The sequence below is a fragment of the Plectrocnemia conspersa genome, unplaced genomic scaffold (genome assembly GCF_051122295.1).
Source record: "Plectrocnemia conspersa isolate PC_06_02 unplaced genomic scaffold, ASM5112229v1 ptg000007l, whole genome shotgun sequence".
Taxonomy (NCBI): domain Eukaryota; kingdom Metazoa; phylum Arthropoda; class Insecta; order Trichoptera; family Polycentropodidae; genus Plectrocnemia; species Plectrocnemia conspersa.
In genome coordinates this window covers 10488327-10505178 of record NW_028277171.1, presented here as the reverse complement: position 1 = coordinate 10505178, position 16852 = coordinate 10488327, and the positions used below count along the sequence as shown (strand labels likewise).

The 16852-nt window shown below is 27.6% G+C and overlaps 1 protein-coding gene across 1 annotated transcript in view; it reads right to left on the bottom strand.

Moving 5' to 3' along the window:
• LOC148233900 (cell adhesion molecule Dscam2-like) overlaps positions 1–16852 on the bottom strand; it is a 196421-nt gene that overhangs the window by 29312 nt on the left and 150257 nt on the right. Inside the window, exon 5 of the mRNA XM_088188610.1 lies at positions 6110–6231. Within this exon, the coding sequence (XP_088044736.1) occupies positions 6110–6231 (122 nt within the window). The remainder of the gene's footprint in view (positions 1–6109; positions 6232–16852) is intronic.

Genomic DNA, 16852 nt, shown 5'->3' with positions numbered 1-16852 from the left:
GAGCTAACGTTAACGCATGAACGTAGTTTATTGGAGTATTACCCCCTGGCTTCTTACTAAAACGTATTGCTATCATTCATACATAATATTTAGTAAAATTATGTGTTATTTTTATCATTATTAATAAATCATATTTATTGTTTATCTGAGAAAAAAATTATCATATGCTTGAAAAAAATATTAATACGTATCGTAAATAACATACATAATTCTATTAGCAATCTGTAAAAATACAAATTAAATAATATCAAATAAAAATAAAATGAACAATTATTATACCATAATAAAGATTAATGCGACGTATTTCTTTAAGAAAAATAACGTTCAACATTTGTGAATGTCGTGTATCATTTCTCAGTAATCTGAGTCTTACGTTTCTCTAAACTCCAAAGTATCTTGATATTTTATTTTATAATGAGTACGTTGTATCAATCAGGTCGTCAAAAAAGCGTAAATTTATGATGTAAAGTACGAAAACTTTAGTAATTCATTTTAATTACACATTATATATACACTTTGTATAAATTACTTTCGTAATATAAAATTTCATTCATGTTAAATATCATATTTGTAACTAATGATACATTTTACCGGAGTATGTTTTATGTTTAAATTTCTAAGTATTTTAAAACAAGAATAAAACGGTATTCTGGTATTGACATATCGACAGTGGCATCTTTTAATATAAATATAAATCGTTTATTATAATTAGATAATTTTTTAATAATATTTTAATATATTGTAAATACAATTCCAATATTATTCGAATGTACAACTTTTATATATTTCGATGTATTGAATAGAATAGTAAATTTTAACTGTAATTTTTTTATACTTTATATTAAATAACAAATAATATCAAAAACTTTTAGTTAATTTGTAATAAGGAACTCATTTTTTCATATTCTCTTTTGTATATTTGTCAGGGAATTTATTTTTGTGAATTTTAGTGATAGTGACATAACAAAAATCATGAATTTTACTGGTAATCTGTAAATTGTGGATTTATTAAAAGTCTAGTTTGAGGTCAGAATTTTATGTATTAATGTACATATAATCGATTGCTATATTTATTTTTATTAAATATTATATGTGTGTATAGTTTTATCAGCTTAATCTTGATCGTTCAAGATTCAATAACTTGAATATGTGTCGATTCAAAATTATATGAATACTGATTTTGATTTTAATAATAACATCTAAAGATGAAAATCTGTTTTGAAAAAGTGTTGTATATCAAAAAATAATAAAAAAATGCGCATTAACTTAATTTATAACTGGAGTTTCAATATTTTTAAGAAAATATATGTGAAGATCAATAGTGTGGGTAGAAATATATAAAATCTTAGCCATATGCGTGAATTTTTATTATTTAAAAATAATAGTAGAGCGTCCAATATATCTCAAGTACTTATAAAACTATCTCAAGTACTTATAAATTACAATACAGTGGCAATAACACATAATAAGTGGGCCATAAAAATTGGTAAACCAATCAGATTTAGTAACATATTTTCGAAACCCAATTACATACAAATTCCGAAGAAGATAAAAAAATTTCATTAAAAAATGAAGACTTTTTTTGACAATGTTTTCTTATGAAGACATTTCATCGCCGCACACCAAAATCTATAATGTCAATAATGAACCACTTTACAATGAATAAACTGTTAAGCACATTTTATGTGACTTTTTGAGAGAGATATCAAGGCGGATATTATTTTAACCGAAAGATAGTTTTTGCTGTCGTCACTGATTAGTAAATATGTTCTCATAAGTAGAATTTGCAGCATTTTCATTATCGTTTAATTAGTCTTTGAAATAAAGATATAATAAAGAAAAAATTCTGATTTTATTCCATTGGCAGAAATAGTATAATATTAAAGTCAGGATTTAAAAGTACGGTTTACAGAGTAGTACCACTAAAAAGTTTATATTTTGGGGTAGACAAGCACCTCAATTTTAATCGTCAGATTATAAAACATAATATTCACCTAACATCAAATAAGACTTTTAAAAAATTATTGAAAAAGTCTTGAGATAATTCGCTATTTTTTTAATCAAAATTACAGCACAAATAAAATTAGTATCAAAAATTAGTATTAAAAATTGTAATGTATTTGTAATTCATATAAATTAAAACATTAACATAGTAAAACTGTAAACGTTTATTATTAGCACACAATAGAACTATATAAATATTTTTTAACCTTTATTTTACAAAATTAAACGTTTTTTTGAATCACAATACAGTAGAAAAATCTGTTTTTATTTGCATAAAATATAATGTATAAAAATTATTAAGAGAAATTTTAACAGTAAAGGGATTTAATAGCAATGTGACAAGAACTGCACAAAATTAAGGTCTCTCACGGTTTGTGAGAGATTTAAATTGTATACGAATTCTAAATTGTATATAGTACATAATCATAAAAACTATCGAAACATCTCTTGGGAAATCTTATCAAATCAAAAGACGACGAATAATACTTATCCTAAAGTTAGCAAGCAAGAGTTTACTTTACCTTTACCTTGTATTATCCTTTAATTTCCCAAACCAGATAAGACTACATAAAAGTAAATCGCAAAGTAATCTTACACATAAAATCTTTAATATTCCCAAGTTGCGCGCTTGTAGTTTTTCATCGTTCACATATTAACTAACTCGATTTTCATTCACCGTACAAATTTCCATAACGGAATTCGCGATTGCCGTAACGCTATTAAGTGAAAATAAAACGTATCTAATTTGCATACGTAGGTATATTACACGCACATAGGAGGAACGAATACGTGCAAAATATTTTCTTAATATTCCACCCAATTTTTTTTAAGAAAAGAATCTTTAGATCCTTTTTCTTCCATTCGAAATAACGACCCACATTTATTTAATACTGTTTACACTGAAAGCGGTCAAAGGACTCGTTAGTATCTGCCAAGGACGGCCTTTGCTTTAAAACTGATATAATTAGCGTATATCTAAGCGATGGAGGTGGTTTTTGATACACCCCTAAGGATGGATACATATATGTACGTAGTGTGGAAACTGGGCGATGTTTGTCTCCGGGAAGGTTAGCCCTATGGGAAATGTGAAGCTCACTGCGCAGGCAGCACGTAATTAAACTTGTTATTACAGTTATAATTAGATTGAAAGTCATTACTGGAGAGGATATTCATAGTTTTAATAGTGGGAAAAATACGGCGTTGCTACAGGCCATGGCTATGTGATTTAAAACTTTGAATAACGACTCGTTAATGTAGATAGGAATTAAATGTCCACAGAGTGTATAAAATATTGTATTATATAATGAAGTATAATTTTTATAAAGGATTTTTCTTTTAAATATGATGAAATAGCTTTTTTAGTTTTTATAGAGACAATACACTGACTATAGTAGTTATAGGTTTTTCTAAATGTAAATAAATAAGTAGACAACGATTTTTATTTTTCAGTTAAAATTATTTTCAAATATAATCTCTTAATTATTATTATTATTTTACATTCCTAATCCAATTTGTTGTGCTTTGTATTAACAATTTTAAAACCATTCACTACTAATTTAGCTTATCTTTTAAAGAAAATCGTTTTTAACCTACGATATTTTAAGGTTTGAAAGCAGATAGATATGACTTCTTATTTTTTATGTTTTTTTCGGTTAGGTTAGTAGCAGTATATAGTATTTATGTAGCTTATGGCCAATAGGGTCTTAATGTATATGCATATTTATTTATATATCAACTGTATATATCATGGTACACCATAAAAGTTTGTTTAAATTATCAGTGATTATATATTAAACTCTACCATTTACATATTATTTCATATGTGAAAATAAACAAACTGAAAAATCCATTTGATATGTAAAATAAAAAGGAACGCTCGACGTCCACGGCTGTTAATGGAGTTTATTTTATATGCAATACCAAAAATACAGTTTATTTTCCAATACATTTTTATTCACTATAACATTTATATTTTATATTGTAATGATTTATCTATTTCTTAGTAGTTATTGATTGTGTTTATCTTGTTTGAAAACATTTTTAGAAGAAGAACGATAAATATATAAAGAAAAGGCGAAGGCTTATAATGCGGATAAAATCTTAAAAATTTAAATTTACTTTAAAGTATAGATAGAAATCATAAATGGCGTGAATCGTAAGATCCATCCCAAGGAATTTGTGACTAAGATATGTATAAGAACCACTGTACAATCAGTGTACAATCCCATGCATAGAATGCTCTCGCCGTACTACGATGTATGTTGTTAGCCTAAACTTTAACACGGATATTTTATTTAATTATCAAGTTATGACTTGAGCTGACATGAAATAACCCGTGAAATTAATTGCACATTGCCACGCTTGAAACTCGAGCCGCCATGAGAAAGTTCGCCAACATTTTTGCGTGCTAGAAATTGTTTAAAATTAAAAGAGCCCTAACTTTTGCAAAGTCCACTTGTATGTCGTCTGCAACGTCATACCGTAATAATGTGTACGAGACATTCCGGAAAGTATATTCTTAGTTAGGGAATTTATTTTGTATATACTTTATATACGATATATCAATTTCCTTACATTGTTCGCATTGGGACACTGCCGGAGAAAAAAGCAGAAATTGTGGTTTTCATTCCGACTCACATTATATGGCATACCCTCACCCCTGTGCGGTTCATCCAAATTACAATTTATATGGTATTCTTTCAGGCTATATACGCTGACAAGATATAACATTGTATATCGGTATCCATATACTTAAATGTTTTATTGAATTATAATATTATTTATTTTAAACATTTATTCGTGATTTGACTGCGGTAAAGTTGGGAATATGCAAACATCAATCATTGTTAGTAGTGATTAGGACCAATTAGTAAATACGAATGGACTTAGTGATGGTAAATGAATTATCACGTGTATAGTAGAGTAATTTATACAGACACTTCTTTGTGAGATTGCATATTTACAATATATAAGGAAGAAAAACTTTTCAATAAAAATATAAATATTTTTAGATAATATAAATTAAAATGTCATAAAGTATCATAGGTGTAAAAGTATAATTCCATACCTGCATTAAATTTTGTACTGTCACAAATTTATTAAGTTTAAATTTATTATCTATTATAACATTGGAAATCAATACGTAGACGAGACAAAGTGACAGTTATGAAGCATATAAAGTATAAGCTCTTAAAAATAAAATATTCATTGTATGAAAATTATGTTCGATAATTAGTAGAGGACAATAAATATTAAGTTTTAAAATGCATGTACTACAACATTCCAAAATGCAATCATTTGATAAAAATATGTATGACTCTCTATCTTTTATATTAAAAAACATAAATAAAGATGAAACATAGTCTTCAATTAAATACAATTTTTTTACACGAATATTTCTAGGATTTGACAGTTTAAAAGCATAAAATATTAGGGTTGAAATGTGATATTTTAATAAGTAAAAATTTTCACGTCAGCAAAATATCTTAAAAATCTTATGTTTCAAGCAAAAAATTAGTATATAAAAAAACATATTCCTTTTCAAAAATATACTATAACTATATTGCACGAAATGCTTAACGCTTAAAAAAATCAATTTTAAAATATTATTATCTACCTTTTTTTACAATACTAAAGATTTACTACTACATTTTCCTAGGCATAACTTTTATATAACATTGTAGCTCTTTTTATTTAAATATTGATTTTTTAAACCAAATTTATATATGCTTCACCAACTCTTAAAAGAAAAAAATACGAATTAATTATGTTGTAGTTTTTTCAGACTTGATTACAGCTAACTACATATTTAAAAAACTTGAAAATACAACAAAAATAAAATTTTATATATCAACATTTTTATTTATACAGAATAGCGTAATTAAATTTTGCAGGAAAAATATATTTCACAGTATAGGTATTATACTGACAAAGTACTTGATTTAGTCTTATAAAAAAGAAATGATAAATTACAAATTTTTGCCTCTTTTGATTATAGTAATTTTGCAGACTTACAATTTTACCATTTTTGTTATAATATTACAAAATAGTTTAGCACGTAAAACTGCACTTTAAACTCACTTATTAACAATAAAGTGAATACAACCTGCATTGATGTGCTCCTCGCGTGCTGCGCTGACCAATTTGTCTTCTGTGTGTTTGTAATTTGAAGGAAATCTTTTGTGGATGCTCCCGGCAACCGGAAAACTTTCATCGTGCACAGCGTAACTGCAAAATTAAAATTGAAAATAAATTATAATCTGCACGCGAACATGGAAGTAGCAATGTGTGCTTATTCCCACTTTAACTACTTAATTAATTATCAATTTGTTCGTAATAATTCCAGGATTATTTTTAAAATTCGTTCGTTTCTCAAATTGTATTTACATTTGCATATACACGTACAGGGAGGGTAACGAAACGAAAAAATAACGTTCGCGTATACATTTTATATTTTATTTTTCAAACTTCCTCTATTGCTCCGCGGGGTCTCCGCAAATTGGATGGAATGTTTTGTGTGTTTTTTTTCATACGTTTAACTTTTCTATAATTGGCAGTAGCTCGCATAACATGTCCTCCCCTGTCCTATATTCGCTAACATACTCCTGGGACGGAAGCACACATCCACTTTGTAGGACTGAGATAAAAAAAGAGAAACCCACATCATACAATATCTCATTACATACACAAACACTGAACATGCAGAGGGTAAAGAACCTTGTAACTAACGCGTCGAATATTAAGCATAATATCTTATTAACATAATGGGCAAAGAGAAAGCTGTGTTATATCTAATAATATGATTTGTGCTTGCTGTGCTTTAAAAGTTGTTTATTATATTAAAAACTGTCGATTATTTTATTATAAAATACATCTAATTAAGGATATATTCATAGTGTAATTATTAAAATAACATATTTGAACTAATTCAAAAAGACAAACTAAAATACTATCTGAATAAAATAAATAAAAATGAAATCAAACAGAAAAAAGCTCCTGGATACGACTTGATTACGAGACCTGTACTGAAACTGCTACGAAAAGCGAACGTAAAAATTACACAGATCATAAACGCCTCTTCATTAATTACGTACTATGAAAGATTTCAGAAGTGTTCATGTTCCAAAAACCAGACAAACCCAGTCTTAAAATTTTATAGACTAAGCAAAAGTGCAAAGTTGTTTTAAATATTGATTCTTAAAATACTGATGTCCACGATTAATGGAAAAAATAAAGATTCATGACCACCAATTTGGGCTCCGTTGAAATCACTTGACCATTAAATATTTGAATAGGATAACGAGGATGATAGAAAATAAAATAGAATAAATGAAAATCTGCCCCGCCATCTTGACGTTTCTCCGTCCTTTGACAGGGTGTGGGACGATGGACTTTATAAAATTAAAAAATGCTACTTGCTAAATAAGCAAAATTCATGGAATCTTACTGTTTGGATTATTATTTTAGGATTAAACAAGTTAAATAAACGTTATTTTTTGTAAATTTTAACAGGTTCCTTGTTCGTTAATAAATTGACTTCATTTTTGGGTGTAAAATATTTTTATAATATTAAGTATACCTTTATCTACAATATATTCTTAAAATTATTATCTTGTCTGGATTATTAAGCTGATTATTTATAGAGGAAAAGTTGACAAAAACCTTTTACGGATGCTGATCTTCATTGATACCTTTGAATGAAGACAATACTAGAAGTCGCAAAGAGATGTGCCTTATTACATCAACAAATATTAAAGGTTCACATCAATTAAGTTGTGCACGTGTAACTGAGCAATTACTATAAATATATAAGTTATACAAATATTTTTATTAGCGATGTAATTTTCCAATATATTTTAAGGTATTTATTATCATAAAAAACTGTTATATTATGAAATTATTCAATAAACTTTGAAAATTCATTACTTAAAGCATCTAAAATAAATAATTATCTTGTTTTATGGTACTACTTTTTCAGATATTTTTTTATCGCAAACTCAACACTTTTGATAAAAATAGCAAACTCTAGTATTCCGATTTTAATCCTATACCTCGTATATTACCTTAAAGTTTATATTTAAGAATACTCGTATACACCCCCATAACTCCCGTTAATCGAGATTTGGATTTGAACACCATGTTCGTAATACAACTTCAACTCAATACAACAATGCGGTCTGGTCGCGGTTTGTGGGGTACGCCACTATACCATAGCACAGTCCGGAATTCGGAGCAATTAGCTTCTGAACCCCTAAATTTCAATTTGATCCGAAACTAAACGTGTTCGAGCGCAATTGTTAAATAATCTAGGCTCGCATATTGTCGTAAATTTGATCTCGAAATGAGTTTTATTAATTCAATCAAGGGTAGTTTGGGATCCTGGCTCGGATGGTAATAATCATCATAAATCTTAAGGTATGATAGATGAACAAATATAGGACGTGAAAAATGAACATGAATAATTTATTACGCAAGGAGAACGCACTTAATGGATTACCGGATATGGTGGAATGGAAGCGGGAACACTTTTTCGTGCTTTGTTCTACTAAACGAATGCGTACGGTGCGTATTCATATAATATGTCATTGTAATCGGCTTTTTACATAATGAATTTTAAAATAAATATATTGTTTTAGGTTTTTTGTCAGTTGTAGATTCATGACTTATCTTTGTAAAGTGAACTGTGTAAAGTATCAGTCAATAAAAACAAATTTCTTGATTCAAAAGCCATAGAAGTTTTGCGTTTCTCTTTTTCCACACCCAACGTGCGAATATAATCAATAATTATAAAAATTATAAGTAATGTTAAAGCTCATTAATAGCTTTATTTTAATTTAATATTTTTCTCAAAACTGTATCAATATTATTTTTTGCTTGTTAATCGTGAATTTTAAAGTATCATCTGTGCTATCTAAGAAAATATATTTTTTATGAATTTATTCTTCAGCTATTCATTAAATATTTTTGTAAGTAAATAAAGCTCTCCTTCTCGCAAAACTCCATTTATATCTGTGTGAGAAATTTAATGTTACCGGACTTATTATAATCTAACGAAAAATTAATTCAAATACGCAATAATGGAACAAGTAATTTGTATATTACAAATTATTCACTAAATAAGTATACGCTATATACATATATTATTTGTTAGTGATCAAAGATTATTGTGATAATATACTAGACAAAAATATACTAGATTAGACTTAAAGTTACCTCTGTTTTTTTTATTAAGACTGTATCTTTAATCCCGGAATATTTCTCGTACGCGAATCGTTAAACAACTCTTCATCGTTTTCAAATCATTGCATGCTGGTTACGTTCGAGCAATTAGCGAGCGTGAAAAGATGTCAAATGCATAGAAAAAAGGAAACAAAAACCGCTCGTTAAGCTCGCCTCTGTACAACGTTCATAATTCAGCGATACAAAACCGCGAAAGCTTCGAAATGTTTAATTAGTGACAGCGTCGAGTGGAAATTCTGCGTAGCATAATGCCATCCATGATGGTGGCGCTTAACGTGAAAAACTCTTTGACATAATGCAATGCCAGGGCGGGATTTTCCCTCAGGATTTTCCGCATTTTATGTTACAGTATATGATGACTATGTATACGTTAGGAAAATGCATCTCGAAAGCATTGTGCTAACGATTATGGCGCAACATTTTGCGAGTGTATGTGCGACGCATAAAGGTAGCTGCAGTTAATTATGCGGCCCGCAGGACACATGCGAAAGTATATTTCGCCTCTCTTGCATTAATTCAAAGTGCTGAGGGAAAACATTACAAAGCAAAGTCATCAAAAATGCTAAGGACCTGGGGTATGTGATCTGTAATATGAGTTTATTTGTAGAGGGGATTCAATGAAAGATTTACTATTATATATTGCCTGTTGAATAATCAATGAACTAAACTGGTTTTTCGTATGCGATAGAGTGGTTATTATTATTATTTTTGGGTTGCCTACTAATCACCTTAAACATAGCTTTAAATCAATAATATATGTGTTGTAAAATAAAGAGCAATTTTGATAGTGCTCAAAGATATAAATGAATATTTTAACAAAGTATTAAAAATATAAGAAACGATATTTTATAGGGGAAAATAATGACGGATCTGAAATGAGTGTTTAATTCTAAAAATAAACCAAGTTGTAAGTATATGTGTAAAAAAATAAAAGATTAAATATCGTTTGATGCGTAGAAATAATAAAAAGCATTTAATACCTAGAAATATGTGATGATATTTTATTCGTATAAATTTTAAGTAACATTTGATACACAAACGACAAGTAAATACTACCACTCTTTTTTATTTAAAGCTTCTTGACACTTTACAGCAGTGGTGTCAAACACACGGCCCGCTTCTTAAAGCTTAACCTTGTTTTTACTAAAATACTTCTAAAATAATAAATAATTTAAATAATTAATTTTCGAAACATTGCATCTAGGGATTCTGAAGTCTCGGGTTTTTTCGATTCCCGGGACTCGAGACCCAAATTTTTAAAGTCCCGGGAATTCCCGGGACTCGAGACTGAAAAAAAATTTGTTAAAAAATTAACTTATTATTATTAACTTTAATTAACTTATTATTATTAACTTTAATTAATTTATTATTATTAACTTATATTATTTGTGTTATAGGTACGATAAATAAAAATTTATTGAAACAATTTAAAAACACTTTATTCGATATTTATTTAGATTTAATTTATTACAATTTTTTTAATCGAAATATTTATATCAATATTAAGGTAAAACCTTTACTTTTGTAAGGAAAAATATGTTTTTAAAAACACCAAGGCGTTTAATGATGAATCACATAGCCTGTTTCTGGTTTTTGTGGCAAATATTCCAGATGTAGAAAAAACTCTCTCGCTTTCTATAGATGTTGGCTTAATTGTAAGCAATGATTTGAATAAAAACTCTAGATTCGGAGTTCGCTTGATAGTTGAGTCTAATATCTGAAACTCCTTTTTAAAGTTGATTTTTTTATTTCTAGTCGTTGAAATATATTGGTGGTTCGTGCGACAGAGTTGTGTTGATTTCAAATATTTTTTTTAAAAGGAAATTAACAATAATTTCGGAAGTTAATAAAGTGGCATCTCGACGACTTAGAGCTTCAACTGCCAGTTTTATAGGAGTGAGTACTTTACAAATATTTTCCAATACGTGAATGTTCGATTCATTCCAAATTTGGCAGATGCCAAGATTAATTAATGATTTTCTAATGCAATTTATTAACTTTCAAAATCTAGAGATCATGGGTAATAAGGAATTCCACCTTATCTTAATATCGAGACATAAATTAAGCTCGACATCAAATTCGCTCTTTACATATTTTTGTAAAATTGCACTTCGGAAAGTCTCGAGTCCCGGGTTATTAATTTTTAAATTCCCGGGACTCGAGACAGCAAAAAATTTTTGAATTCTCGGGAATAAATTCCCGGGTTGTCTCGACACAGAATCCCTAATTGCATCAAATAATACAAGTACACTCATTTTTTGTCATTGGTATAAAGGTGTTAATTCGCAATTTTATACCTTTTTACTACCGAAAGCTATAACTCAAAGAAAAGTAATAAAAACAATTTTTATACTATTTTTTAAATTATGTTTTTAAAATCTAATTACATAAATAAACGTTTTTATATATTCTGATTAGACCATTTTCATTTATATTCCACATGTTATAAAAATAGCTAAACGTTTAGATTGTTTTGTTTTCAATTAGGGTTAACGAATCAAACTCATCTTAAAATTTTAAAATAATATGAATTTTATAAAAATATATATTATCGTTTCAAGATTTTCGTAATTGTCAGAAGAAACTATTTACTAATTAATTTACATTTTTTTTAATGTTTATTTATGGTTAAGGATGTATATATATAGTATTAAAAATTATCAAAATATATAATACTATGATATTTTATAATTTCTTAATATAAAGAAACTTGGAAAATATATTTTTTCAGTCAAGATGAGTATTAGATTATTTTTTATATCAAGAAGTAAAAAGTTTAATTTTTAGACGATTTATTTGAGAAACATATTACATGAAACGTAATTATACAAAAAATCGATTGATTCTGAATCACTAGCATATAACTGATAAAATAAAATCAGGATTGATTTCATAATTGCTTTTATTCTAAAAGCTATACAGTTATACAAATACTCTTTGTGTCACACTTCTTATGTAAATGATAATATTTTAAATATGTTATCTATGTCGCTATATTCAAAACAGTATACTATAACAATATTATTAAGCAAACTAAAGCGTCTGAAAATGAAGTACTTTGACCACTTAATACGATGTCTTAAAATTCTAATTTATTAACACTTTTCTTAAGAACAATGACATAATAAGATACCAGAATATTCATTGAACCCTATTTCAAAAAGCGCTTATTAAAAGCTTCAAAGCCTTTACGGTTTATATTACTGAATTAAATATTGAATAGAAGCTAGTTGAAATGAGCTTTTTACCTATTTTGTGCTGGTTACGTTCGTTAATTGCTTGACATTAATGATAAATAATTTTTAATAATAAAGTTTTTTAACGTATATTCAATTAAGTCACGATATTTATATTTATATATAACTTGCAATGAAACATAGCATCCTTAAAATATTATATGTTCCGTTACGGATATTTTTTTGTGAAATAAACATTCCAATAATTACGGCAATTAAAATCGAGCCAAAACGATTTAATGATGTATTTTTTTACTTTGATATTTATTGAATTGTTAACAAATTAATAGTAAATATTCTAACATATTAAAAAAAAAATTAAATAAAAAAATATATATATATTGTAAAATGTAAACAATATAAGTTAGTGATTACATTACACCCCTAAATAATTTTGTGCTTGAAATTCTGGAATTTATACACAATTCAACTGATATTAGATAATCTGTACATAATTTATTCCATTCACTTTACCTATGACTTTTTTACTGAAAAGCGATTATGTTTAGTTGTTATTTAAGATTTTAAGCTTCTATTAAAGCACTAAATATTTAAGCAATACATAAATTTTAAATCAAATACAATAATATGTCATCACTTTGTTAATACATCAATATTTTCAAGCTATGGTTAGGAAATTGTTTCTTTATAGTTATTATAATATTTTATAGTCTACATGAAACCAAGTACGTCTTCAAAATTGCTTACTCTGAGCCAAACATAAGGAGTATAGCGTCTACAGTCATTTCTAAGGTTTCTATTCAAGTCAAGACATTTGAACCTCACTTGACACGCAATGAAAATACATACTTACATATAATACATAGCACGTTTTATATACACTTTCTTGTATATACACTAATATACATATTATACATATAACACAAAGAAGAGTATTATTTTTAATTAAAATTTCTAGCACATACACAAACTGATCGCACAAATAGATGTGGCCACTGGTGGATACGATAAGATTGCGTTGTCTATCGAAGTTGTTCAATGTAAACGTAGCAACCGTGGTTCGATTCCCAATAGATAACGTCCCATTTAGTACACCCTGTACGGTGGGGACCAGTCTATTTGAATAGGAGGGATCTGATTCAACACCCTGTAGCGGCTCTGCTACATCAATGGCGGCTTCATTAACGGACCACTGCGCTGAATTAAAAAAATATACTTAAAAAATATATTTTACTAAATATTTTAATTTTATCTTGTTTTTTCATTGGCGTTATTGGTTAAAATTTTAGGTTATATGTTTTTTGCAAATTTATAAGTTTACATAAATAACACAAAAATTGACTTGTATGTACAATTATTTTATATTGAAAATTATTAGTAGTGACTAGTCCTTCCACGTTGCTACTTACTTTCGCAAAATTCAAGTCTAAGAATCTAAGCTACTATTTTAATTAATTGTATTGCTTTACACAAAATGTACAATACAATATGTATATTATATAGGACTACATACTGTAGTCCTTAATATATATTTTCTATATTAAATTTCTTTGTAATATGTATTTTTGTTAAACCTAATAACACTAATGTAAAAACATTTTATCTTTATGAATATACTATCAATTTACATTGTAAATAAATAAATCAATCGCAGCTTATGTGTTTTACGCATAAAAAAAGAAAGAAACTTACCATTTAATATTTGTGTTGAAATTTAGTTTGTGTAGAAATGAGCACAACAATAGGATTCTAATATCTGTAGGGCTTCGATCAAAATGGAGGAGTTGACATTATGTTGGTATTTATTTTATTGAAATACATGCAATATATTCTTTATGAGTTGAAATTGCTCATTACACGACAACTTTCAATACCTTATACGTACGACCTATTTCGATTTAAATTAATCATCATGATGTTGATTTGTAAAAGTAGGAAAAACTGTGATGATTGATTGAAATTAAAATTAAATAAAAATCAGCAATTAATTCTTAACATTAACGTCTAAATAGAATTCGAACCCAGGTCTTTCAGGTCAATACGTAGTTACTTATACCACTCGTCTATCATGATATTTTATAACTATAATTTGAGTATTAACACAATGTGTTCTATTGTATATTGATTTTTAAATCCTTTGCAACTCCAATTTATGTAATATTTTGTTGAAATACGTACAAGATATTCTTTACGCGCTGAAGTAGCTCGATTTTAATCATGACGGTATTCATCAGTGTAATTTGGAAATAGGATTTTAATCTAGGTCTTTTAAGTATTAGTTACCGACTTATAACACTGGTCTATGTTTGGAATAATTTATTAAAAAATATACAATGTAACCAAAAGCAAATGCAGTTAAAGCTATTGATTTAAAAAAATAATTTTATCCGCGCAGTGTCCCGTTTACAGTGTCGTCCATTGGAAGAGAAGGCCAGGAGAGGCGCCGACAATTAAACCTGATATTCAGAGCATCTGTCGTCAGAGGCGTCCGTAAAGGAATAAGGCTGGATAGGGTGGATTACCGGGTGGGGTTGGGAGTGGGGTTGGGCAAGGGAATAGTATATAGTGGGTGGAAGCCGAACGAGCTCTGCGAACGATACGAAGCCCGTTTATGAAAGACTTCACGCCCTGTATGAAAACTCGAAGTGTAAACACATTTTAGCACAGGACACGCAAATAGACAAAGTTAGACGTGAATTTTGATATTTTTAAAGTATATTTTGCTCAATTTTTTTCTATTTTTATTTAATGATCCTTTGCATTCAACGAAATACTGGTTAAACCTATATTATTTTGTTAATATTTAGTTTATAAATGTATTTAAAATAAAGGATTCTTATAATTAAACTTTTAATAATATTTTTTTCAAACCAAAATTATTTTGAGAGTTTGCTCAAAACAGAAAGTAACGTAATCTAGTTTAAGAACTTATCATTAAATAAAAGAGTAATTAATAAAAAACAATAAGTACTTTCAAATAAACATATCTTATTGATTACATGTAAGAAAAAACATTAGCTTGAAGTCTCTTTAAGCAATCTATTATTTAATCGCGTTGACACATTTACTTCGATTTAGTTCACTATAAAATTTCAAGCGCAATAAATTAGCTTTAACTGTTGATTCACCCATTCTACCCATTTCTTCAAAATATATTATTAATTATTGAAAATATCCTTTTAACAGGTGCAGATGTGCCTGGCAAGCTGACAAAATATTCTTTAATTTAGACAAGATTGGGTAATGAAATGTTCTTTTATTTTAAATGACTTGATGTATCCATTTTTCTTCATAACTTTCACTTTTCCAAGTGTCATATTTTGTCGACAAAAAAACTTTTGCCATCACTATTTTATTGTATGGTTTGCCCATAGCTCAATAAAGAAAATACGCTACTCATAAAATTTTGAAAAGTCTCGTAGGGTTTTATTAATATAATTACTTGCTTTACTTTCTCTAATCTAAAACGCTTTTTTGCTTCTAAAGGTATAAATTCGGTATCACACTTTTCCTCAAGATTTGCTTTTAATATTCTAATGTAACTGACACTCGCTTTTGTGATTTCTATGTATTTAAATTAGATTTGTGAAACAATTTAAGTAGCACAAACTATAAATACATTTTACAAAAATCATTTTAAAAAAAATGATATATAATCAGTAAAACAGTAATAAACTTAGTCCTTAAAATGTTTTTGGTCCATAGCAAGAATTAGCAAGCAAGGGTGTTGCGTGTTGAAGACCCTTTTCATATTAATAATCGAATTTTAGGGCAGTAATTACCGAGGTTATCTTTTGCATTAAAAGTCCTAATAAAATTGATAAATTTGCAATTTGTATTAAATAGCAAATGTTTAACTGTAAAGTTGTGTTGTAGACTGAGTTCTATAAAAAATAAAAAAAAAATGTTTCTCTAACTCTATTATTACAAAAGTTATTTGAGACGTTAAAAATTGCAATTTATAAAAAATGGCAAATGTTTGAATGCAAAGTTGTGTATTAGATTGAATTATATAAAAAGTTCTAGAAAAGTGTTTCTCTAGCTCTATTATTACTAAAGTTATTTGCGACGGTAAAAATTGCATAGGAGGTTTTAAGTGGATCGATAAAATTTGTAATTTGTATAAAATTTCAATTGATTAAATTCAAAGTTGTGTTTAGATTGAGTTCTATAAAAAGTTCTAGGAAAGTGTTTCTCAAACTCTATTTTTTCGATAGTTAATTGAGACGTTAAAAATTGCATAGGAGGTTTTAACTGGATCGATAAAATTTGCAATTTGTATAAAATAATGTTTGAACGCAAAGTTGTGTATTAGATTGAGTTCTATAAAAAAATTAAGAAAGTGTTTTTCTAACTCTATTTTTTCGAAAGTAATTTGAGACGTTAAAATTGCATAGGAGGTTTTAACTGGA